The sequence below is a fragment of the Arvicanthis niloticus genome, chromosome 19 (assembly GCF_011762505.2).
Source record: "Arvicanthis niloticus isolate mArvNil1 chromosome 19, mArvNil1.pat.X, whole genome shotgun sequence".
In the NCBI taxonomy this organism is placed as follows: domain Eukaryota; kingdom Metazoa; phylum Chordata; class Mammalia; order Rodentia; family Muridae; genus Arvicanthis; species Arvicanthis niloticus.
The window spans coordinates 949088-975143 of record NC_047676.1 but is presented as its reverse complement, the minus strand read 5'-3'; the positions used below and the strand labels follow the sequence as shown (position 1 = coordinate 975143).

Genomic DNA, 26056 nt, shown 5'->3' with positions numbered 1-26056 from the left:
ATCACTCAACAAAACAGTCCAAGAATGTCAAGCGGCAAGAGACCTGAGGAGACACTTGGCCCAGGAGTCAGACCTGGGTAGCACTCCTCCCTGTGGTGCTAAGGGTCATGTAGGAGGCAGTTACCTCCTGGTTCTTTAAAGTTTCCCTTAAAACAAGAGCAATGTGTGGGAAAAGCGGCTACAACGCCGAGTGGTGGAGGTAGGAACCTGATTTCCAGAAGCAGCTGGGTAGGCACCATGGCCGGGAACACCACCATCAAGGCGGTAAAGCACAAGATCCAGGTTCTGCAGAAGCAGGCTGATGATACGGAGGAGAGGGCCGAGAGTCTCCAGTGGGAAGTGGAGGGAGAAAGGCAGGCAGGGAGCAGGCTGAAGCTGAGGTGGCCTCCTTGACCCGCAGGACCCAGCTGGTTGAGAGGAGCTGGACCGTGCTCAGGAGCGCCTTGCCACTGCGTTGCAGAAGCTAGAGGAAGCAGAAAAGGCTGCTGATGAGAGTGAGAGAGGTATGAAGGTGATTGAAAAATTGCACTCTAAAAGATGAAGAAAAGATGGAACTCCAGGAAATCCAGCGAAAGGAAGCAAGGCACACTGCAGAAGAGGCAGATAGGAAGTATGAAGAGGTGGCTCTTAAGCTGGTGATTACTGAAGGAGACTTGGAACTTACGGAGGAACGCACCGAGCTGGCAGCGTCCCATTGCCGAGAGATGGATGAGCAGATCAGACTGATGGACCAGAACCTGAAGTGTCTGAGTGCTGCTGAAGAAAAGTACTCTCAAAAAGAAGACAAGTATGAAGAAGAAATAAAGATTCTTACTGATAAACTCAAGGAGGCAGAGACCCGTGCTGAGTTTGCTAAAAGATTGGTAGCCAAGCTGGAAAAGACCATTGATGACTTGGAAGATAAGCTGAAGTGCACCAAAGAGGAGCACCTCTATACACAAAGGATGCTGGACCAGACCCTGCAGGACCAGAACGAGATGTAGACCTCTCCATCCCTGCCCTACAGCTGCTCCTCCCTCTGACCTTGACTCCGCCTGAGGCCAGCCTCCCAGAAGCTGACTTTGAAACTGAGGGCTGATCTTTTTAACTGAAGGCTGCTTTCCCTCCTGCCAACCCCTCTACCCCTCTTGTCTTTTTCACAAAACCATGTCAGCCTCTTCCCAGAGTTCCATCCAGCTGGAGGGGCTGAACACCTTTGGGAACAATATTTAAGGGAATGTGAGCACAACGCAAGGTGTCCTCAATGCAGTTGTGATATGCACATTTGATTACTTTTTATCTTAGCAACCATTTTTAACATTCCAAGCACTTCTGCAGCTTGGAGCAGCACATGTTAGCCTAATGGATACTGTCTCGCCATGGAGGAGAAACACAGGAATGGGCCTGCCTTCCTGAGAGCCAGTAGAACCCAGGCAGGCTCCACTGTGGGAGACCTCAGTGCTCTGCACTACATCTTAGCCAAACAAAGGGGATTCTAGGAAGTTAGCCCAAACCAAAAAACTCTTCTGGGCTGTGAAAGGTTTCAGCTTTGGTATCTTTGAACAACTTTTACACTTATTTAATTTTTTACTTTTTCCATCAGATGTGACCAAATAAGATGGTGAGACGTCTGAGACAGTCCCACCTCCCAGGGCCTCATGCATGTTAGGCAAGGGTTTGTCCCCAGCCCTGAGCCCAAACTTGTCTCAGCTCCACCCCTTCTCCAACTGCTCAAAAATGGATTACGCTGCCCCTTAGTGTTGTGGTGACCTCTCAGTGTTCACCTGCCCCCAAGGGAGACAGAGAAGCAAAATTATGTTTGTGCCACTGATTTAGCCACATGAAAGTCATCTCATTGCCTTTTCCTGAAGCTGCTGTCTCTAAAGTGCCATCTCACTGTGCATTGTATCAGTCAGTGCTGGAGAAATCTTGAATAGCTTATGTTAAAAAAAAAAAAAAAAAGAACTTTTAAAATTTTATATTATTTTGAAATTTTGTGTTTGGGGGGATTGGGTTACCTTGGCTAACCCACTGGTATGAGAATTCTTTACAGTCTGTGGGCTAGTGGTGTGCTGATCTTTCAAGTGTCCCCACCCAATTGCCATGTTCAGGTGGTTTCTTCTCAGCCTGTTAGGTGGGCACCCTGCAGATTCCTGGCTTGTTTATACTCTCCTCCGACTGGAGAAAGAGAACCTTGTAGTGCAACTGCTTTGATACTGAATATTGACAAGTAACATTTTGAAATAAAGAACCAACCCCTCAAAAAAAAAAAAAAAAAAAAAAAAAAAGAGCAATGTGTGCTCAATAGTTTGCCCTCCCGAAACACAGATTACTACCCTAGACACATCTGAACCTGACTTTCCTTAAAACTGAAAAACAAAACAGCCCCAAAAAAGTGAAAAAAGAAGTGAAAATTATCTGAACCTGAAAGACACACAAGCAGCTGCCAAGATACCTGCTTTCTCAGAAAGCAGAAAAGCCAAGGTCCTGATGTCAGTGGAAGCGGCCAGACAAGAAGCTCCCTCCACATACCACCCCAGACTAGCTGCTACAGGCAACCATTAACAACTAGACTGGGTCTCCAGACGCACTCAGGCAGTATTTACTGATTCAAACTCTTGGAATAGAGTGACTTAGAATAAAGTCTACTCTATGTATTCTTGAGTACTCCGATTTTACCAAATAAACTGTGCAGCTTCTTACCAGCAATCTGCAAAGTTAGTGCAGTTGAAGTGTCTGCATTCTTTACTTCTTTTTTCACATTGTACAGAAGAGACTTTAAGTTGCTATTCTCTTCCAATGATTTGTCCAAATGTTGTTTCAATGTATCCTAGAGGCACAGAAAACAAAGGCAGACAAGTGAGATTTAGTCAATATATTTAATGGATTAAAACACTGGACACTCACCACAGACTAAAGTTTCAGTTTTCATAGTATAATTCTGAATCACAACACAAAACAAAAATCACACTCTAAAGCATATTCTTCCACCCGCAGGCTACCTAGTCTGACCCACTTGAAGAGAAAGGACACAAGGAAAAGGCGAGGGGAGGCAGGGTATGCACCACAGGAATTCAGGTGCAATACCAGAGGAGGAATGGCTGGTAGCTGGTAGGTCCTCTCTTTCCATGGGTATCTCATTGACACAGCAGGTCCCCAGCCTCGATACTATTCAGTGTTCTTGGCACCCTTCCTATGGGAACTCCATTATGACCTGGGTCTTAGTCTACAAATGTGGAGAATTCCATCAGCTGTACCTTATTACAGTAGGAACTGAGGCCTGAGTCCTTTAGTATCTTCACAGGCAGGGAAAATGCTGAACACAAGCTAGGACATTAAGACTGAGACATAAGACAGAGATCAAGGTTCCCATCAGAGCAGTAATGAAGCTATTGCAAAGGCACTATTGCAAGTCATCAGGTTTCTGATAGGTGAGCCATGTGCGCTGCCTGTAAAGGTTCCCACAGTTCTGTATGCACCTGCTTACAGCTCATGCACTAGTGGGCACACTCACAAAGGTCTGGGCTCTAGACAGGGCTGGGCTGGGAAAGAGGAGTGAGAATGAGCATCTCACCAAGCCCAGTTAGCAGAAAACTGGCGCATTTCTTACGTCTGTGGCAACCCTCTCCCATGAGGATGCCCACCAGGCTGGGAGGCCTTCTGTTTTAAAGGCTGCCAGACCCCAAACCATTTCTCTCAGCTGCACCTTTAAGTCTTCCTTTCAAAGCGTCTCCTGCAATGAGGCCCCTACATAGGCTCTTCTTTCTGATACTAGCTGTCAGTGGTGGGTTGTGCTAGATCCTACCTCAATCATACTCCAGGCTGTGGTGGGCACAGACAGCAGGGTACTGAATACAGCCAGACTGGGAAGGTACATCTATCTGCCTTGGAATCTGTATTCAGAATACCATGCTAGGGGCAGAATCTCTGCTCAGGACAATTCTAAATGTCACGAGAAGGTCCGTGCAGTCTAATTCTGGAAGGTGGCTCTCATGTACTTTCCCAGCTGTCCCAGGAAATGGTTATTATGGTATGAACTCCTGATCCACTTGCTGGATACTCCTCCTTCTCCACAGCTGGATAACCGGGAGCATGGCTCAGCTCACTGGAACAGAGAACTTGGGCCTGTTCCTGTCTTGGCACTCTAGGTTGCCCTTCAGTTCAGCACAGATACTTTTGTGCATCACTTCCATAGGGCAATACCGACCTCTGGGCCCTGTCTATCTGGGTCTCACTGTTCCAGATGCAGCAGGATTCACTAATACTCACTGTGTGGGCCCTAACAGGGACTACTGGTTGCTTTCTTGTAACAGACTATGCTGTGTCCCATGGGGCCCACAATCCCATATGGACAAAACTCTGCCTAGCACTGTGGTGCAGGCACCGTGGGCTCGGGCCTTCTCCAGCTACAGGAGCTCTGTGCTCATGCAGGAGATCCACAGCGCTTGCAACACCAGAGACCATGCATGTCAGTTCAGTGTCCTTGTTTTCTCTAAAATGAGGTTCTGAGGGTCATCTTTTGTATAGATCTTCACAAATGAAGATATTATTTGTGAGGCAACTTTAAACTTTCCCACTGAAATCCTGTGGTATGTTCATCTATTTTACAAATGAGGCAAGCTAAAACAGAAGGCAAAACAGGCTGCTGCTGCAGGGACCCACTAACTCAGAGTGTCTGTGGTCACTGGGTACTCACCTTGCCAGGGGTGGACCAATACACATTGGCAGCGGGGACAGACTGTGATGCCCTTCTTGGTATCATCAGCCTCTGTAGCCCATGCAGAGGTGTGTGTAGCATCAAGATTTTATGGTAAGAAGCCTGGAAGAAGATCCTGACCCGGCAGGCTCTTGGATAAGTGCTGAGTCTCAGCAACGGATTTGTGCTCAGTTAATCTCAGTCTAACAGAAGCTGGTGACACCGTGTTGGCCCAGGCTCATTTTGGATTTATGTACTACAAAGCCACAGAACTATCAGATTAGTACTAACTCTGGTGGGTGCACTGTTAGGTGGCTCTTCAGCCCAATTCTTTTGCCTTTGATGTAAACCATTAGCGTAAACTTAATAGAAGTGAGAACACCCCAGTACTTTAAACACAATATAACCCCACAGAATCAATCAGCTTAGATGCCAGGTCTAAGTTTGTATGGTTCTTTCTGGGTATACCAACTGGTGTTAGAGAGTTCCCCAGACTCAGACAAAACCACCAAATGTACCTTGTTGGTGCAGAACAGAGACAAAGAACACAGATGACCCAACTAATTACAACCTTATACACCAGTACTAAGAAGCCCAGGCAACCAATAGAATGAATATGGTTCATTTCTTCTTCCCCCATCTCCTCCATCCAGACTCTGAAGAGAGCACCAGGCAAAATTTTAGCAATTAGCAGCAGTACCGTCATAGGTTCACTGTTTTCTGGGACCTGGGTGTGAAACAGTCAGATGGAGTTCTGAAGGCACCTACTAAGGGGAAGAAGCTTCATGGCCCTGGAGCAGCACAAGAGAGCTCAAAGGTGGCTGTGGAGCTGCCCTTGCTCTGTGGAGCCAGACCTGTCTTTCCCTTGTCCCATGAACAGCTACAAACAGCAGAGAGCACTCACCAGCTCCCTCTTTGTATTATTGAGCTCTGCTGTCACTTTGGTCACTGTTGCAGTGTACTGTTGCTGTTGCTCAGCAAGGCGGCTTTGCAGAGTCTTATTTTCAAGAGATAGGTAACCAATTCCTTCCTTTTCAAGTGCTGAACTGTCCCGAGTTGCTGTGAACTCTTGAAGAGATGATAAAACATGCCTGGCCTGAGCTAGGAGTCAAAAGGAAATGCTCTTAATATATCATAGATAAAGGAATGACTATAAACAACAAACAACAACTATATTGCTATGTGACTAGAAAGCAGAGCATTATAAGGAACAGAGACATTGGCACCTTGAAATCACCTTGCTTGGCTTCCCAATAATGGATATGGCTTTTAATTACAAAAAAGGCAACCCTCAAGAGAAGGTAGTCACATCAGAAAGATGCAGTGAATGTCTGGTACTTTGGTCAGCAAACTTCAACATGGCAATTACATCATTGCCATCACAACTATCATGGACCACTTCTGCTGCAACAACACACTGGCCCTGATTAAAGACTAAAGATAGATAGGTATAGCTATCAGGCTCCAGCACTACAGATCCCAGGGTTTCTGATCTCCAAACAATTAAAAGGGTCACAACCCTGAGGGATGTAGTCAGGAACTCTGTTGGGTACTAAAGTCAACCTGATACAAGCTAAAGTCATCTGAGAGGAGGGAACCTCAACTAAGAAAATGCCCTATAAGACGGGGCTACAGGCAGGCAGGCTTGTAGGGCCTTTTCTTAATTAGTGATTAATATGGGAAGGGACCAGCCCATTTTGGGTTGTGCTACCCAGGCCTGGTGGGCCTGGTTGCATAAGAAAGCAGACTGAGCAAGTCATGAAGAGCAAGCCAGTAAGTAGTACCCCTCCATGGCCTCTGCATTAGCTCCTGCCTCCAGGTTCCTATTTTGTTTGAGTTACTGTCTTGACTTCCTTTGATGGTAAACTGTGATGTGGAAGAATAAGCTGACTAAACCCTTTCGTTCCCAAGTTGTTTTGATCATGGTGTTTTGTCATAGCAACAGTAACCCTGACTAAGACAGGAGCCATGGCAGGCAGTGGCTTAGGCAGCTCAGTGCTGATGGGCCTGGCTCCCAAAGGATACTAACATGTAGCCCAGGCTACTGGTGAAAGCAGCCATTGCCCAGGCTCAGAGCAGAACAATGCATGAGGAACCCTGGCATGCTCTCATTCTGTATTTCCAGTGTGCAGAAGGAAATAAACATGAGACCGCAGTAGGGAAGACAATCCCACTGGGTTTCTACCATATTCCTAAAGCTCTGTGACTCCAAGGCACTGTACTCAACTGGATGCACACAGAGAATCAGAAGACAGGAAACAGTTTCCCAGACTTCCAAATGCCCATAAGAAGACAGAGTAGAGACCAATATTGGACATGGCATTTGTATTACTGGCAAGTGATAGCCCACAATCACAAAGCACTCCAGCCACCAAGAAGGGCAGAGACAGTAGGGAGGACATGTAATACAGCATGTAATACTCACAAGAAGATTTCGATTATTTAGCATGAGGACAATTATTCACTTATCTGGAACCCCAGGTTCTATGAACACTGGGAGCCCCAAACCTAGCAGATGAGCAGCATCTCCTAACAGATGCTGCCAGGACTCACCAAGGAAGGCCTCATTGCCATGCAGGGATCCACTGCCACTTGAGCACCTGTCTATTAGGTCGAGGAGTGCCTCCAGAAGTGCCACTTCCAGAGTGGACCTCCGCTCAGGCATCACTGCCGAGCAGAGTTTAGGAGAAAGCTACGATGAAAACACAATGATGAAGACCGGCTTTAAGTTGGCAGCTCACTGCAAAAGCTAGGTCTCTAACACAACATGCCAGGGTCTGAAATGCTTGTCTCCACAATGGAAGGAGCCCATGCCCAGGAGCTGAGAACAAAGACACCCATCAGTGAGGCTAGCTTCTCACAAGGCTGTAGCAGCAGAGTACTCCCCTCCCCCATTTTCTTTCTTTCTCTCAGTCCAGAACCTGATGACAGGCTGCAAATGGACACGGTCACATCACATATGAAAACAGCCCCAGAACCAGTAGTCAGAGGCACCAGTCTACTGTTTCTAGCTTGGTCCAGAAATTCCATAGCCAGCTTCCCTTTTTTTGCCTCAGTTTCAGCTTAGGACCAATCAAAGAATCAACCACCTTGAAGGCCCTCTGGCTTCTAAGCCAAATGGCTCTACCTCCTAGGCTTTTCCATTTCCACTTCAACTGGCTGTAGAAAATTCCCATTTTCCCCATCCTGCTCTAGCAGCTTTGAGTCAGTGTGGCCTGCTCTCAACTTGGTGGGTGGACCCTGAGTCTCAAAGCCTCCAACTGGGGCAGCTGGTTGCTACTGAGACAATGGGGTAGTTTCTGGAGCCTTCTGGGTCCTTGAGGATATGAGAACTTTTAATTCTCTCATCAGGAATGAATCTTTCGGAAACCATAATGTTATTTCCAGGACTCCCCCCTCATGACATTCATGACATTCACTGACGACTCAGCCTGCCATAAAGCGTGATTCCAACTTTGGAGACAAATGTAAATAACAGAAAGTCACCCCTACTATGTAGCTGTGTTTGCCTCAGAACCAGAGCATTAGAACAGTGGAGCACAAGAATCAAGTATCAAGAGAGTTGTTTAAAAGCAACATTCAGTGTGGGGGTCATAATTAGTACTGAAAATATAAGATATAGCAAGCAAGAGACCAAACAATTGTGCTGCTAAAACACACTTAAGAGGAATAAGGCCGGTCTCCAGCTGCTGACCCCTCTGCTACAGCTGCTCACCACTCTGGGGTCACTTGTGCCATGAGATGTCCGCTCTTCAGCCTCCAAAGCCTGAGAGTGAGACAAGGCCACCTGACTCTGGCCCTCCAAGCCATCCTGTCTGCTTAGACTGTCCTCAAGGCTGGAGGGCCCGTCAGCCCTCTCTAGGAAGCTCAAACACTCCCGGTCTGAAGGCACCTGGAATCTCCCACCAGGCATCCTTCGCTTCCTGTACTTTTCAGGGACAGGCAAAGGATTTACTATTTTTTGTGATGACAAACTTGACTTCTGAGAAGATGAAGCACAGTCCTCAACATCCACAGAGTCTGTAATACAGAGAAAGTGGGCAGAGCCATTATTAGACTGAATTCTCTGGGATCTGGAGGCTGGTTTTATAAGTTTAAAAAGTACATCCATGAGTGTGAATGTGTGTCCACCAAACACAGGCACATGAAACATGCTTATCGCATGCGCATACACACACACACACACACACACACACACACACACGAGAGGAAGAGGCAGAAGAAGGTGAAAGGGACATGAGGAAGCACATGGTAAAACATGGATTTTGAGAAGAGCCTGGATAGAGTGAACAGAATCCATTCTTCTTAAGTAGCAGGCTTTTGTCAGTACTTGCTCTGCATCAGCTCACACAGAATAGATGTGTCAACAAAGTTCTCTAGACAATATCACACATGTATGTTTCCAAGATATTAAATGGGTTGGGATAATAAAATGACATGGGAGATCCATGTATTTACTCACTAATACCCTCTGGGAAGGGCAAACAAACTCTTGTCTAGGTAAGAACAATGACAGCAGGGAAGGCAGTGAACAGGAACATGGCCCTGCCTTAACCACAGCCCAGAACTCTGAGCAGCCACATTACCTGAGCATTGTACTTCTGAAGGTCTCACAAATGTGACTGAAACAAGTGCCTCAAGATAGCAGGTTCATTTATGTGGGCAGTTCTGACATTTACACTGTAGATGCTCATGGTGCCTCAATTAACTTATTTAATTTCCCCATCTTTAGTATTAAAAAGTGTAGCTAGTTTCATGTGCTGGGCCTGTGTGTTTAGAAGAAAACATGTGTCTATGGGACTAAAGAGGGATAGGAAGAAATGTGACAGGCAGAGAAAAAGGGTGTGTACACAATGGAAAAGTACTAAGAAATTTCCAAACTAGCAATCCAAAATACGGGTGTGTGATACATTTTGAGGTGCTAAATCCTTTCCAAAGATAGTTTAGAACTTCACATATAAGTATAAAGACATCAGGAAAAATTTCAGAGTTACAGCAAACACTGTGAATAGTGTGCAAACACTTATGTAGACAGGCAGCTCAGTCCTGGCAGGACTGGTGATTACCTGGCTGTGAAGTAATTCGGGCATGTTGCACATGCATATGGCAGGCCTCTGGCTCCCCACAGAGCTGGTCCTGTGGTGAATGACCTGGACACCCTCTGGAGGTGGTTTTCTTTTTCTCATGGCCTCGCCTTGCTGAGTCCCCACATTGGTGCTGGATGGACAAAGGACTCAACAGATGTCTGGACTCTAGTTTATTAAAAACATTTTAAGTTGTCATTAAAAATTACATTTTAAGTTTGTGAGAGCAATGTAATCTATAAAATATACTTTCCTTAAATCAATTAAGTAAGAAAAAAAATACTGAGTAGGTTAATATAGCAGTCAACACTACAGTGAGTTCCAGATAGTTGTACAGGCAGGAAAATGGCAGTGTTCAAGGGTGACAAGACTCAATACCAAGTAACTAAGATGATCCGGATGGTGGTGTACAGAAGACAGAATTTACAGACTGGGAATAGATGCAAGTCAACTGCCTCAATGAATGCCCAGAGTCATTACACAATTTCTCTTTTCAACAGATGCTCAGAATGACTGGAGGTAGGAGTGGTCTCGATACAGTACTCTCAAACCACTCAGCACTGACTCCAACTGTGGACTGTGTATAAACCTGGGCAGTCCTACAGCATGGGATGGTAAAAGGTCTATATTAGGACACAATAAAGCACATTCTATTATAGAAAAAAACCGTCTAATTTGGCTTAGTAGTTCTTTGAAGCACTGTTAGGAATGCAAAAAGGCAATCAGTGGAGTGAAAGAAAAGTCTTAGATCCAAAATCCACATGTAATTTGTATGATTCAACACAAGAAAGAAAAGAAAAGGAAAGGAAAGAAAAGACAAGACACTATTAAAAAACAGGGTGGGAGACTTTAAGATATTACAAGAGAAGATATAGATGGACAGCGCTGTGTCAATACCTGCCAGGAAAAGGCAAGTCAGAACTGTCACACGCAGACACCCATGGGAGGAACTAGGGTTAAGAGGACTGAGGACAGCAGTATTGGGAGATGATAGCTCAAGAGCTGCCGGCCCCAGCAATGAATGGCTCTGGGAAACTCATCATGGAGTACAAGGCACTAAGTTAAAGCTTATCAGCAAGTCTCTGCTGGAAGTTCACAGGGTTTGGGAAGTCTTGAGATCCTGGTAGAACTGGCTCCTGAGCCCAGGATTTCAAAAGAACCGAGTGGCTGACTACTCCTCACAGGTGCTGTAGACAGACATCTGGCTCTCATGTTTAAATCAGACATTTTTTTTCCTATGCTCTGAGACAGAATGAAATTCAAACAACTGCAACTATGACTAGACTCAACTTAAATCCATTAGATTTTTTTTTTAATTTTAATTTTTTTTCCTTTGTAATTCCATAGTAGACATACTAGTATTCAGAGTCAATACTGTAAGTACTGTAAGAGTCTGCTCAAGCCAGGGCCAGTCTGACCCGCGGAGCCCTTACTGGGCTACGAAGCGCACCTTGGGCATAATGGAGGTCAGCTTCATGTTCCTTTTGGCTGGAGTTCATGTTTCCAGGAGGATTGCTTAGGTCCCACTCACACTCGGCAATAAGGTTCAGGACAGCCTCATCATCAGCATCCATGACCAAGCATTTTTTGGCCGAGGTCTCGGTACATCTGTTTCTGAGGTGGTGTGGCCTGCAAGGGAAAAGGAAACATCTCAGTGTCCGCAGGCTCAGGTATACTCCCAGCATAGGATGGCTCTTATTATAAAGTAACCTGAAAGAGGGACTTACTCAGAACAACTGGCAACCAATAACAATGTCATGAGATGCCACCAACACTATTGCCCCAGCATTAAACAGAAGTCCTCTAGACATAGCTAAAAAATGTAAGTTCCAAAATGTTCCTCTGTTCCTGCAATCTTTTAACAGGCTAAAATTCAACTTATTCTTTTCTTGACACATTCACAAGAAATACATGTGATCAAGAAACTTAAAGGGCTGATTGATGCTTATATTTACCTATGGCTGAGTGAGGCACGCATACATAGCCTTTAACTTTTTGGTTCCACATATGAATGACAATCTTTGACTAATAGCTAATTAATAAGCTAATTAAACTCAGACTTCAGGGGTCATATACAACAAAGAAGAAAATTCACAGAAATTGTTCAGAACTGCCACCAAACAATGACAACTTCAATGCTCAAGAACAATACATCCAACTGACTAGAGAGACACTGACTGACTTCCAAAGAGGCTACCAAACTTGCTATCCAAAATGTCCAGCTGTAACTAAAACCAAAAGGGATGCAGAGAAACAAAAAGGTACAGACTTGCAGGGCAGTAGTGAAGCATACCTTTAACCTCAGTATTCGGGTGGCAGAGGCAGGCAGATCTTTGAGTTCGAGGCCAGCCTGTTCTACAGAGTGATTTCCAGGACAGCCAGGGCTACACAGAGAAACCCTGTCTCAAATCAAACACAAAAGAAGGTACTGACTACAAAATAAAAATGAAAAACACAAAAACAACCCCACTGAAGTCAGAAACTACTTGATAAAGTCTAGACATTAAAGATTTCTAGACAAAAATCTTGCTCAACAAGCTAGAGGAAACAATGACAAAGAACTAGAAGAAAATGTAAGAAGAACAAGCTCTCATTAAATGGAGAGTATCAACAATGAGTGCAAAGTATTAAAATAACCAAGCTGGACAGCATCTTTAAATGGTATTGGAGAAACTGGGCATCTACATATAGAGAAATAAAACTGATTCCTTTCTCTGATCCTGCTCATAAATCAATTCCAAATGAATCAAAGATCTCAATGTTAGACTTGAAACTGAAACTTTTACAGGAAAGAGTAGAGGGCACACTGCAGGACACAGCCTCAAGTCATACAGGAAAGAGTAGGGGGAACACTCCAGGATACAGCCTCAAGTAAAGGCTTTCTGAATAGGACAGTGGTCACCCAGGAAATGGACCAACAATCAGTAAATGGGACTTCATGAGATTCAAAAGTTTATGAGTTGCAAAGGAAACTATTAATTTACTGAAGAGGAAGCCCAAAGAATGGGGAAAATGTTTGTCAGCTACATGTCTGACAAAAGATTAGTAATCCCAGAATTGGGGAGGCAGAGATAGATGGGTTCCTGAGGCTAGCTAGCTAGCCAGACTAGCCTATCTAGGAAATTCTTGGCTAGTGAAAAATGGGGCACATAGCCAGGCAAGGACTGTTGGCTGTTTTTCTCTTTCAGAAGTGTGCACAGCACCTTCTAGCACTATACACACTTGCCCATAGAACAGATTTTTCAGGACAGCACCAGTTTGATTTCTGCATGCAGTCTGGGTAATACAGTGAGTTAGCATCAGACTTTGGAAGGTAACAAGAGAATAAGAGATTGTGGAGCACTCATCTCTAAATGAGACAATATGTCTCACCCCCTCACCAAGTGTTAGGGGTCACCATGGAAGAAGGAATGGAAAGATTCTAAGAGCTGGAGGTAGTGGACATCTTCAGCAAAACATTATTTGCCAGATATGACAGTGCTGTTTCACATGGGAACTCAGTGGACATGACTGTGTATAAGACCTGCATCAGATCAGGCCTACCAAAATCACAGCAGGTATGAGAGAAGTTCATCTGTGTTGAGTAGCTATTGACAACTGATAGTTGCTAGAAGAAGAAAGTCAGTTTTCCTCAAGGATGTGGCCCGAGAGGCTACACATGCTCCAGCAGATGGCTATACCCACCTACACACATAAAGAGTGTGCTAAGTGGATTCAGTGGGTTCAAAACAAAACAAAACAAAACAAACAATAAAAACCCTACATGAAGTTACAGGAAGAGTGGGAATAGTGGTGGGCTAGGAAGAAAGTGGAGTAGAGGAACATGCGGTAGAAAGAACGGGGAAGGTAGTGGTGCCCAGGAGACGGTTCTGTTGGTAAAGTGCTTACTAGAGAAGCATGAGGGCCTGGGTTTGGATTTTACATGCACACAAGTAGAAACTGGGCACAGGGAGCATGTGTTTGTGTTGAACATGGGGTAGGAAATAAGAAGTGAAGATGGCAAATCCCTGTAGTTCCTGGTTAACTACTCTATCAGAGTCAATGTGCTCTAGGCTCAGTGATAGACTCTGTCTGAAAAGCTAAGGCAGAGCGTACGGAAGATACCTGGAACTGACTTTCACTTCTACATACATGCATGCACACGGAAATATGAACACACACATACCCACAAGCACAAAGGTGGGTGGCACCTGAGGAATAATAACTTAGGTGGTCTTCTCATTTGGTATCAAGAGTTGTAAAAATAGCTCATAGATATTGGGAAGAAAAGTAATTTAAAATATTAAAATAGTACACTGAAAGTATATTTCCAACAGAAAAGGCAGGAACAGACACACTAAGGAAAACTGGCATAAGGAACAGAAAACAGAAAGATGACAGAGGTCCTTCCTTATCAGCAGTACAGTAAGTTAATATGGATTGAGCTCTCCAATTAAAAAACAGAGATTGTCAGGAAAAATGGAAAGCATGATTCAACTATATGCTGTGTTGTTAAGACACTCACTATAGAGTCAAAGATACAGAGAGATATTCCATGTGAATATACCAACAGGAATAAAAGGAGGATAAATAACAAAAAATATACGTAAGCATATGCAAGCTTCAGAAAGCCAGGACAAAAATCCCCAAAGAAGCCAAAGGAAAACCAAACGAAACCTTTAGATACTTTTGTTGTTGTGATTAAAATGCCACTTAAAGAACACAAGCAACTTAAAGAAATAAGAGTTTATTTACCTTAAGGTTCCAGAGGGGTAAGAGTCCACCATGGCAGGCAGGCATGGCAGCAGGAGCAGGAAGCTAAGAGCTCATACCTCAATCACAAGCACAAAGAAAGAAAGCACACTTCAAGTTGGGCAAGGCTGCACACTCTCAGAGCCTGTGCCCCAGCAAGGCTCCACACTCTCAGAGCCTGTGCCCCAGCAAGGCTCCACACTCTCAGAGCCTGTGCCCCAGCAAGGCTCCACACTCTCAGAGCCTGTGCCCCAGCAAGGCTCCACACTCTCAGAGCCTGTGCCCCTAAACTCCCATCTATCACCACCGGACATTTCTCAATTCAAACCACCACACATCTTATCCACAGAGAAGAAAAGATAAAATTTACCTCTGATGTCTAAGAAACTATGTAAGAGGGCAGAGCAAACTAAAAGTGTCGAAAGAAAAGCAAAACAAAAACAAAACATAAAACACCATCTAGAATCCTGTTTCCAACAAAATTATCTTTTTGCTGGAAGTAATGAAGAAATATTTTGTCAAATGAAGTTGAAGGGATGTGTTGCTTGGGCTGCTCTCCAAGGACTGTTAAAAAATTCCTCAAAGAAAATCCCATTCAGGGGCAGAAACTCCTCTATTTACATCGTCAGAAGGAAGAAATAATAAAGTAAGAACCCTTTCCTTATTTTTCACTGACTTTACAGGTTACAATTTTTCAAAAACAGTAGTAATGTCATTATGCCTCCCTGAGTATTACGTGCACAACTCAAGCCAAGTGTGAGTGAGTGGCTGACAGTGGCTCAAGTGGAGGGAGGCCCAGGAATGCTGTGCTGAACAAGACACTCACTGCGCCCGTGAAAGAGGTGCAGCATGGACTCAAAGTGAACACAGGTCACCGTGACTACCAACTCAGCGGCAACTACTAACAAAGGTGAAGAACGGATGAGTACGCTAATGTAGAGAGAATGGAATCATAATCCTCAGTAGAAATCAAAAAGGCAGAAAGAAAACTGGAAAGAAAAGAACAAACAACACATAATGATTAGAAAATAGTAATGAATATGGTAGGCGCTGGTCCAAAGGTGTTAATAAAACACCGTAAATGCCAAAGGTCTGACATTCCAATTAAGAGAAACAGATTTAAAGATCCGTTTATCGTTGTTACAGAGATCTGTCATCTTCCTCAGGCTCTGCCTTGTCTTGAGACTCCATTTGAAGATAAAGGAGGATTGTGCACCTTGAAGCACAAATAAACAATACCATCTGTCTGGCACTACCCATAAGGTAGATCTGTAATTTTTTTCTAAAAGTAGGATGGATGACCCTATAAGTTTATCATCACCTATAATTTTATCAAAGTAAATCAGGACAGAGGAACATATTTGCATATGATAATACTATCAGGAAAGCCAGGCCCTAGAACTTACCAGATTAAGTAAAGGGTGCACAAACTTACCTGAACCCTACAAGGAGAAGAACACCTAACAGACAGCAATGGTCCCACTAACCTGTCACGAATTTTTCGGATGCGAGTTAAGTGACTGACAGGAAGAGAATTGCCAACTATCCCAGGAAATTCAGCTTAGCTCAATCCTATTGCAGATGTGGCTTGTTCAACCGTTATCTGTCACATAGTCTATGGTCCTGCCCTTTGTTTCTACAGCTCTTACAATCACACATCTCATGTCTATAACTTCTGTTTTACTATTGTTTGGGGACAGGGTCTTTTTACATAGCCGTAGCTGTCTTGGAACTCACTATATAGACCAGACCAGCCTCAAACTGACAGAGATCCACCTGCTTCCAAAGTGCTGGGATTGAAGTGCTGAGATTAAAGGTGTGTGCCTCCATGCCTGGCTCATTTCTACAATACACCTCTGACCTTGCAGCCTGAGTCTACACTAGCACCTCCAGCAGATCCCAGTAGGGTCATTATCTTATTTCCACAGATTCTTTTGGCATCTCTATCACCTCACTACCTTTGCTCTCAGGCCTCTTCAAGACTCCTTTATCTCTGCTGTAGCCTCCTATAACATATACATACATACATACATGCATACATACATACATACACACTTACACATACACACAGAGAGATATGCATACACTCATCTGAGACATATAAAGAGACAGAATAAAAGTAAATTTATACATAGATACTAACCACCATGGGTGGGAGGGGATGGAATCAAGCCAGGAGTAGAAATTAAGACTTTTACAATGAAGAAAGATCAGACATTTGATAGGAAAGACATTTGAATGTATGTCCCAGAAAGACATACATACAAATATAAGACATTCATGTATGTCCCAGAAAATGTGTGCTGTTTTAAAATTTTTACATAAAAAGAAAATTAAGCAATTGTGTGTGTGTGTCTGTGCACTTAATGCCCACAACACACATATGGACATTACAAAACAACTTCCAGGAGTCTGTTCTCCCTTGCACCGTGTGAATCCCAGGGATGGAGACCAGGGTGCCAGTCTATGTATTTGTAGTAGCCACCTTTACTCACTGAGCAATTTTTAAACAGTATTTGTTTTTAAGACTATTTTGTTGCATGCGATAGAAGGTTCCTCAAGCCTTACTAACTTAACTTACATTGTACTTTTTTTTTTCTATTTTGTTTTTTAAGACAGGGCTTCTCTGTGTAGCTCTGACGGTCCTGGAACTTGCTCTATAGACCAGGTTGACCTCAAACTCAAGAGAGCTGGCTTACATTGTACTTTTAGTGGCAAGTGACTCATCACTTGTTTTGTAAAGTCTTGCCTTGACTTTCCTCAGTGATGGACTGTCACTTGATGTGTAAACTGAAATAAACTTTCTCTTCCCCAAGTTGCCTTGGACACAGTATTTCATCACAGCAACAGAAACTGTAATTAAGATAATGACAGGAAAACAAATTTTAAAAACAGAAAAACAATTTCTGTATAAACTACAAATTGAGGCCATGACATGCTCTCCATTGGTGCCATAATATGAACAGCAAAATTAAAAAAAAAAGCTGACACAAAAGACACCAAGAAATCCAAAATGCACTGTTCTGAGGTATGACTGTCTACACAGCAGCTTTCTTGTTTGAAATAGACTGGCAGTACTGAAGGACTTTGGGAGAAACAGAGAGACAGACATTTACCACCATCCACATGAGCCCCAGTCAGAACTGAGAACTTCTGTCTGCTCTGCATACTTGTCCCTCAGGGACAGGTGGCACACAGACACCCATACCTGATGGCCGAATGTCCTGTCAACAGACAAGCCTGAAACCCATCTGAGTGGAACCACATTACTCCATACCTTCCAACTGTTGAAGTGGCTGAGAAGTTCTCCTTGGAGTTCACTGAATCCTCTGGGGCAAAATGAAGCTGGGAAGCCTTCCGCTCACTCTCTCTCACAGGACGGTCATCTAAAGAGAAAATTCCCAAGAACTGTAGAGAACAGGGGCAGATGACTGCCGTTCTTCATGAGAGTGGACACATCTAGTTCTCCCATTCTGGAGCTCACAATACGAGGATTTGGTGCCTGATGGCTGACACAAGCTCTCATCAGTAAATGGCATGCATCATACTAGAATGATGAGCTCTGGTGGTTACACTTGGCTTCCCAACAATTCCAAGAGGCTAGCCCATGCCCTTAAAGCTTGCTGTCTATGAGCTGCTACTGGAATAGGCTGATACTCTTTGCAAAAGTAGGACATATAAGGTACACATTTAAGTCATGCTTCTTAAATGTTTATTAAATGTGCATGCCAGACACTGGATAAGTCTTGTAACATAAGTACACTAAAGGGTCTGCATAGAGGAGAGTCCTCCCCACAATGAAGACTCCGACTATGTGAGTTTGCTCTTAAGGGTGAGTCCCCAGAAGCCCAATGCTGGAACACAGAAACAGAGGAGAAATCCCAAATATCCCATATAAAGATACAAAGCCTCAGAAGACCTTGACCAAAAAGCCTTCTGACATGTCTTATATAAGTATCTAAGGATGAGAAGACCCTTAATCTTGGAACTTTCCTCATTTTATGTTGCACATATAGTTAGGTTCCCATGCTATCTTCTAAACAGTATTTACCTTATGGCACACAATCATAGAAAATAGTAAAAAGTGAGGAAAACTCCCACAATGTTGCATAATCACATGTGTCTTCTTTGGACTAGGAGAACATGTCTAAGCTGCACTACTTTCCCCTCAGAGGCTGTGCAAATCCCTAGACTACTCCACCAGAACTCAAATGCAAAACCTCCAAAGCCAATAAAGTTCACTCCCCCCCACACACACACACACATACAAGCGCACACACCCCTTTCCTAGCAGCAGCATCTTCCCTGACCCTACTGCATCCTACAGCCCCTAGGCTACCCCTTTGCTCCTTTCTCTACAACCTATCCAGAGCCTCCCAAATTCCCACCTACAACCAGGACCAAGGCCCTCTGCAGGCCCCGTACAGAACCAAGATGCTTTTTCCAGCATCTGCCAATCCAGGGCCTTTGGACAAGATTTTCCAAAGACTCTGATTTCAGTAATACCCCTTTGCTGTGTATGAAAATACCTCTTACATTCCTTTTCCATACAAACTGTGTGATTCTGAATCTAAGCTTTTCTGGCGAGGGGAAGGCAGTGATTTAAATGTGAAGGATTCAAGACTACCCACAGTTATAATGCTTCTAAGTACAAAGCCAAACTCAACTGTTTATAAGTTACCTAAACAGTCAAATAAAGAATAGAACACAGCATGTACCCTTTCCAAGTATCTTCAAATTAAACACAGAAATCCCAAATATGTCTTAACTAAACAGTGTGCTCTAGGCAGTTGGCCCATCTGCCCCCAGGCTCAACACTTTGTGGTCTAACAGTATTCATGCCCACAGGAGGTCTATAGCATATACCTATGGCTAGGAGCTTCATCAAAACTGAACTGAATGTAGGACATGGGGTCTGAACATGGCCACTAAAACCTTAGTGTCAGTATTCACAACGTACTGGAGCTGGGCTCTCTGGGTCGGGACACAGAAGGTGCAGGCACTCAGCACCCTTTTGCCAACAACTGTATCTTAAGGTTAGAGATACATGACCACCACTGCATGGGTAATGGACTACCAGTTACAATGCTTGCCCAGCATTGCTGCTGGACCATCCTGCCTTAGGAGCTAAATTCTTGTGGAAATGTAACCTGTTGGGCTAAGAGAGGCCAGCCTATATTCAGGGCTATAATGCCAGGTCCTCAAGTTTCCTTTAGAGGACTGAAGAAAATAATCCCAACTGAGTTACTAAATAGATGACTTCTGGTAACTGTAGCTGACCAATGGGGACAGCTTTGCAAGGAACAATTCACCCCACTAATTGGCACTGTTACAGAAGGATGAAACAAAAGGCACATGTGCTTTTATGTTGCTGAATTCCTCTGCTATCTCTAGAAACATCTCTGAGATGCAGGGAAAGGGAATTTAAGATGTCAGAATACCATTTACACACAGAAGGTCAGTTCATGGTCAAAACATGCTAGTTCTTGGTGCTATGACAAGATACCCCAAACGGTATGGATGAATTTAACTTTTATGTTAACTCATGAAAGCTCTTGACCTAAGATAAACCCACAAGACAGTAGTTACACAGTGTCCATCTCCCAGGCCTGAAGAATGGATATGCAAGGCTGGGATTAGCTATGGGAAGTCCCATATATCTGACTGACTGACGATGTCTGTCCTGCATTTATGTAGTGGTATGAGTCCAGAGCTGACTAAGATCTGGCCAACCCATGCCTGTCTACACATAAGGACCAGGTTGAACTAAAATCACCCAGACAAGCTCAGAGACACTCAAGCCATATCTGGTTTTGCTGCTGTTTATATCTTTTTTTAAAAAAATTACATTTATGTACATATTTGTGTATATATGTTTGAGTGTGGGTGCACATGTGTCACGGTGCATATGTAGAGGTTACAGCAGTTCTCTCCTTCCACTATGTGGTTTCTGGGAATTAATTCAGGTCCACACTTGGCAGCAAGCATCTTTATCTACTTTACCCACTGGCCCAAAAACAAGCATCTGAAATTTACTTTTTCCAAAAGACTCTGAATGGCAAACTCTGTGCCTCCAGGGGTTTGCTATGGAGGAAAAATGGTCTATTTTTCTAATATTTCTAGTAGAACTTTAGTAGTTCTATTGCTCTGATGATCCTCTAGGCACAGGAGGTCTGACCCCAATAACAACAGAAATTCCATGAAATGCTTACAAGCTCCTTGACCTACAAGTCCTACAAGTCCTATCCTAAGAATTTACAGATATTAACTCAGGAATGACCTTGTAAACTTGGCATTTTTTATTGTTGTTGTTGGTGGTGATGGTGATAGTGAGGTGTGTGTGTGTTTGTGTTATATATACATGTGTTTACTAGTGCATGTGTACATATCTGTGCATGTGGGTGTCTTTTCTCAGGTGTTATCCATCTGGTTTTTGAGATAAGGCTTCTCACTGAGCCTAAAATTTGGTGATTAGATTGGCTTGGCTGGCCAGCAAGACTGACTCCAGGAAGATGAAGGATTCCCCAGAGCTGACAGGGTTTTGGGCCATCAGTGAAAAAAAAATTAGCTTCAGTTTCCAGTATGGAACAGCAGCATAATCTGTTCAGGAGCACAAAAACAGCTCCACTGCACGAGGTTGTGAGGGCAATGGCTCCTCCACCCACCTAGCTGTCGGAGCTTTGGGAGCATGTGCACAATAAACAGGCGGTAGTCAGACTCATTCTTCACAACAGGGTTGAGCCGGAAGTCCACATCCTGGAGCTCTACTAGGGTGTGGAGCCTAAATACTTCTGCTAATGAGGAAATGCAGTTGTAGTAGAGATTGAGACTCTCCAGGGAGACGAGATACTGTATGCCCTGTTAATAAGAAAATATCTCAATCAGTTCATCACGGAAAATAAACCATTGGTACGAGCTAACCAAGTTAAACACACTGATAATGAATATACTATTATTACTAGAAAAACTAACCATGCAACATGTTCTTATTTCTGAGATGCTATGCTCCATAGAGGGCAACTACCATGTGAGGTATCTGAGTAGAAGTCTGTGAGTCCCGGCAGCACTCGACACAGCCCAATATGATCACGCTATATAACCTTCACAGTTTCATTTACTCTCCACACTCAGATCAGGAGGCTGATGCTTAGGAATTGAGAGAAGAACCAAGCCTTGGTTTGGCCAAAGCTGGAGCCTCTCTTAGTGTTAGGAATTGTCTCAACAGTACCATCTTCCTAGGCAATGATACCTGATGTTTCTTTCAAGGTAAAGCCCTCCTCTCTGAATTGAGCAAGGTACTGGCTGGATTTGTGTGTCAACTTGACACAAGCTGGAGTGATCGCAGAGAAAGGAGCCTCAGTTGAAGAAATGCTTCCGTGTGCTGTTAGGCATTTTTTTGATTAATGATCAAGGGAGAGGGCCCAGTCTTTATGGGCGGTGCATTACTGGGCTGGTGGTCCTGGGTTCTATAAGAAAGCAAGCTGAGCAAGCCAGGGGAAGCAAGCACCCCTCCATAGCCTCTCCGTCACCTCCTGCCTCCAAGTTCCAGCCCTGTGTGAGTTCCTGTCCTGACTTCCTTTAGTGATGAACAGCAGTGTGGAAGTGTAAGCTGAATAAACTCTTTCCTCCGAAACTTGCTTCTTCATCATGATGTTTTGTGCAGGAATAGAAACCCTGACTAAGACAAGCAATAAGCAGTATTTATACAAACTTCCCACTTGTGTCTCCTTGGGAGACTTTTTATTTTCAAATCATGACTGGGCACTTGCAATGAGCCCCAAATTTGCATAATGACATTTAGGGCAGAAGGCCAAATGACAAGCCATGGATAGATATAACCTACAGAAGGAGGCAATGACAAGCCTTGGATAGATGTAACCTACAGAAGGAGGCAGCACAGAAGAGGAAGGGATAGAGAGGCATGGGCCTGCACACTTTACACTTTGGGATCTTGTTTCCTTCCCTTTAAAGATAATCCATCTTCTTCAGAAAGCTATTACTTTGGTATTTAAAGATGTAATGGGACGGGTTAGACCCTTAGCTCCAGATAAACACTACAATAATATAATATAATATAATATAATATAATACAGACTGTAAAGATACAGTCTATAAGCCATTCCTTGTATAGTTTCAAAACATGTTGCATTTTTTAAATCATTAAAATGTCCCTCTGATACTGATATTTTAACAAATAAGCCTAAACGTACCTCAAGACTAACCAAGGAGTTACGTGAGAGGTCTAAGGATTTCAGAGCAGTCAAATGCATCAAAGAGTTCCCCAGGTGAGTGATCTTCTCTTGGTATGTTCCAGGAATGGATAAAGATCGAAGCTCAGCTAAGAAAAGAAAATTGTAACATTTTAATCTTTTTTAAAATTTAAAATAGTATTATAGAAATTCAATTTAGGGAAAATACTTTAGACATTGTTAGAAACACAACAGACACACTCTGACTGAGCAAAATGTAATTAGGCTTACAGATGTTATCCTATGCCCATCGGTGCACTTCTTATAAACCAGAGGTTAGCAGAGAACCCTGAAAAGTCATTTCACCAAGAATTCTCTGCCCCCAGTGTCTGCTCATCTTGGTCCCTCATCATATCACTTCTCCTTCACCATTCCTAGGAGCACAGAAGATTCTGCTCCCTCATTTCCTTAGTAATGTTCCAGCCATGGACCCTTGCTTCCCTACCCTGCTTGCTTGCTAAAACATCTACTTGTCCATGTCATACTGGGAACAGAATCTTTATACTACAACATCCTACTGCATCAGGGCCTGTGCCCATCTCAACAGCCCCAAATACAGTCTTTTTTAAATCTTCTTGATTTCGTTTGTTTGCTTTTGAGAAAGTCTAGGTAGCCAAGGATGGCCCTGAAGCTAGATCTTCTTGCCTCAAGCTCCTGAGTCCAAGATTACAGGTATGGACCACTATTTCTTAGCAAGTTTCTGGACCCTGTCTTTGAAAGAATGATGAATGAATGAATGAATGAATAATGGAAGATAGCAGGCTAAGCCCTAGTATTCATTGCTGCTTCCTAACTGCAAATACAATTTGAACGGCCTCCTACACCCTAGCCACTATGCCTTCCTCACCTTGACTTTTATCTCCTCCAACTGTTGAGTCAAAATAAACCTTTTTACTCTTAAGTTGTTTCTTGTCAGTTTTTTTTTTTTTTCCATACAGGAGATGAGAAAAGCAGCTAATATACCTGCTTACTAAATAACAAAGTCTTTATACAGAAAACCCTCCTGAGTGACCTGAATACTATCAGCCAATAAAATCAACCCGACACACGTTTTACGTGTACTTAGAACATTCTCCAATAGAAACCAGATTCTTGGTCATTAAACAATCTCTGCAGACTTAAGAGAACGAAAATCATACACAGTATGTTCTCTGACCATAACAGAATTACACTAAAAAGAAAACCTTCCAACACAGGATCCTTTAAAAACACATCCCTAAAGAATAAAAAAGTGAGCAATTACTAAATAATTCATGGGTCTAAGAAGATACCGAAAAGGGATATTTGATAAGCATATTGAAATCAATGAAAATCAGAGCCTGTCAGGGTAGCAATTGCCTGAAATCCTAGCCACTTGAGAATCTGATAAAATCCCAAGGCCAGGTTTGGTTAAATATGGAGATCAAAGTCATCCTGGCTTAATATCACACTTGGAAAGATTAAAAATTGTTGGGGTGAAGTTACATGACAGAGCATTTGCTTAGCACAGGCAAAGCCCTAGGTTCTATCTTCAGTACCATTACAAACAGGAGAGATGGCCAGGCAATGGTGGCGCCCACCTTTAATCCCAGCACTTGGGAGGCAGAGGCAGGCAGATTTCTGAGTTCGAGGCCAGCCTGGTCTACAGCGTTTGTTCCAGGACAGCCAGGGCTACACAGAGAAACCCTGTCTCAAAACAAAAACAAAAACAAAAACAAAAACAAAAACAAAAAAAACCAGGAGAGATATAAACACTACCAAATGTGTTAGTTTGTGCAGCTATGTGATATTCAAAGAGGAATGTATAGGTTAAAATATTTAAATTATAAAACAAGTTTTAACCCACAAGGTTTCACTTCTAGCATCTGAAGAGTAAAATAAATGCAAAGTAAGCACAAAGAAGTAGGTAAAATTTAAAAACAGTGAAGACAAATCAACCAACCCAAAAGTGGTGTCTTTGAAATGATCAGTAACCATAAATCTCCAACATAACTGAAAAACAGAGCCAGATTAAGTACTATTTATGAAAATGGGGATATCCCTACAGACCCCACAAACATTAATAAACTAGTAAAAGTATGCTGTAGTCAGTTCTATGTAGATATGGTTGACAATGAAGAAAAAAAACCGAATTAGTTTAGGTAACGAAAATTCACTCTAGATGAAATCACTATCAGTTTAAAAATCGAATTTGTAACCTAAAATCTTCAACAATGGAAAGTATAGGCCTGCAAGGTTTTACTGTAAAAGTCCATGGGAAAAAAAGTTACTAAAAAAATAAAATAAAATCACAGCACAAATTCCACATGACCTCTTGCACAAAACATGAGGCCCTGATGTCCAAACCATATAAAAACAGACCTCGTAAACGAAATGCCATGTAGGAACCCAGGAAGACAGAAGAAAGCTGCTGCAAAAGTGAGGCTCGGCCTGACCATGGCCATACATAGAAACACAGGCCGAGTTCAAGGGCTCTCAGGGACCACAGCCACTCTTCCCCACGACCCTGCCCGGTCGGCCCCGCCTCCCTGCCTCACGGGCCGGGACCGTTTGTGGCCAAGTGGCATTCGCACTGAGGCAGAGCTATCAGGCCAGGCAGGCCAACCCAGGGAGACCCTGAGCCCCGGGTGTCGGTCTGTCCCCCACGCACCCAGGTCGCGGTGGGGACCGAAGCCGCTGCGCTCCCGGACAGTCTCTTCGCACAAAACCAACCGCTGCCCTGGCGCCATGTTTTCAAACGGGATGCTGGCACGCGGAGCCTGCGCAGTGTAGTGAACTGAAATGGGCTGGACCAACCCTGCAGGGGGCGGACCCAGGAGGGTGGGCGGAGCTTGGGCCGTGTTTAAAACTTCCTCTTGGGCAGGGCAGGTTCATTCACGCCCTCCCAAGCATCTGGGTTGTGTGTGCAACCTAACCCTGCTTTGGATACTCCCCAGGAGAGCCCCATTAAGTTCAGTGTGGTCTGTGGTAACAGCTGCTAGTGCCAGGGGCATTTGAGTCTACTCCCACTTCCGTTCATTTCCCACCCCATCTAGGAGCCTTCCCTCCTAAAAAGGTTCCCTCCTGCCCCAGCCCTTGAGATGCTTTTTCCCTCCCCCTCCCCCACACACCCCACTATCTGTACTAAGACTTGCAGATTGCAAGAAGAAACAGAGCGAGGCCCCAGTCTAGGTGGAGCAGGCACCTTCTGCCAGGGCCTAGCATTTTTGAGGCCTAGGCTCACTCTGTTTAGGGGAGCTTCTCCTCACCTAGAGGAGTTGGGAGCTAACTCTCTGTCTAGACTAGACAGTGTGGCCCAGGTTTCCAGGTTGTAGAAAGCCTATGGCTTCCATAAAGAA

General features: G+C 43.8%; 1 protein-coding gene and 1 pseudogene across 2 annotated transcripts in view; one reads left to right on the top strand and one right to left on the bottom strand.

Moving 5' to 3' along the window:
* The window catches only part of Cep72 (centrosomal protein 72), a 31679-nt gene extending 6174 nt beyond the window's left edge, over positions 1 to 25505 (bottom strand). The window contains exons 1-10 of one of the 2 annotated variants that reach the window (XM_076916314.1): positions 25369 to 25505; positions 22701 to 22828; positions 21156 to 21348; positions 17768 to 17876; positions 11210 to 11388; positions 9742 to 9927; positions 8631 to 8695; positions 7229 to 7367; positions 5580 to 5776; positions 2683 to 2809 (exon numbers count right to left, since the gene is read on the bottom strand). In XM_076916314.1, the coding sequence (XP_076772429.1) occupies positions 2683 to 2809; positions 5580 to 5776; positions 7229 to 7367; positions 8631 to 8695; positions 9742 to 9927; positions 11210 to 11388; positions 17768 to 17876; positions 21156 to 21348; positions 22701 to 22828; positions 25369 to 25447 (1402 nt within the window). In that variant the 5' untranslated portion in view covers positions 25448 to 25505. Of the gene's footprint in view, positions 1 to 2682; positions 2810 to 5579; positions 5777 to 7228; positions 7368 to 8390; positions 8696 to 9741; positions 9928 to 11209; positions 11389 to 17767; positions 17877 to 21155; positions 21349 to 22700; positions 22829 to 25368 lie in introns of both variants that reach the window. The other variant, XM_034523408.2, reaches the window with a different exon arrangement.
* Positions 202 to 985, top strand: LOC117723845 (tropomyosin-like; annotated as a pseudogene).
* Positions 25506 to 26056: the final 551 nt, after the last annotated feature.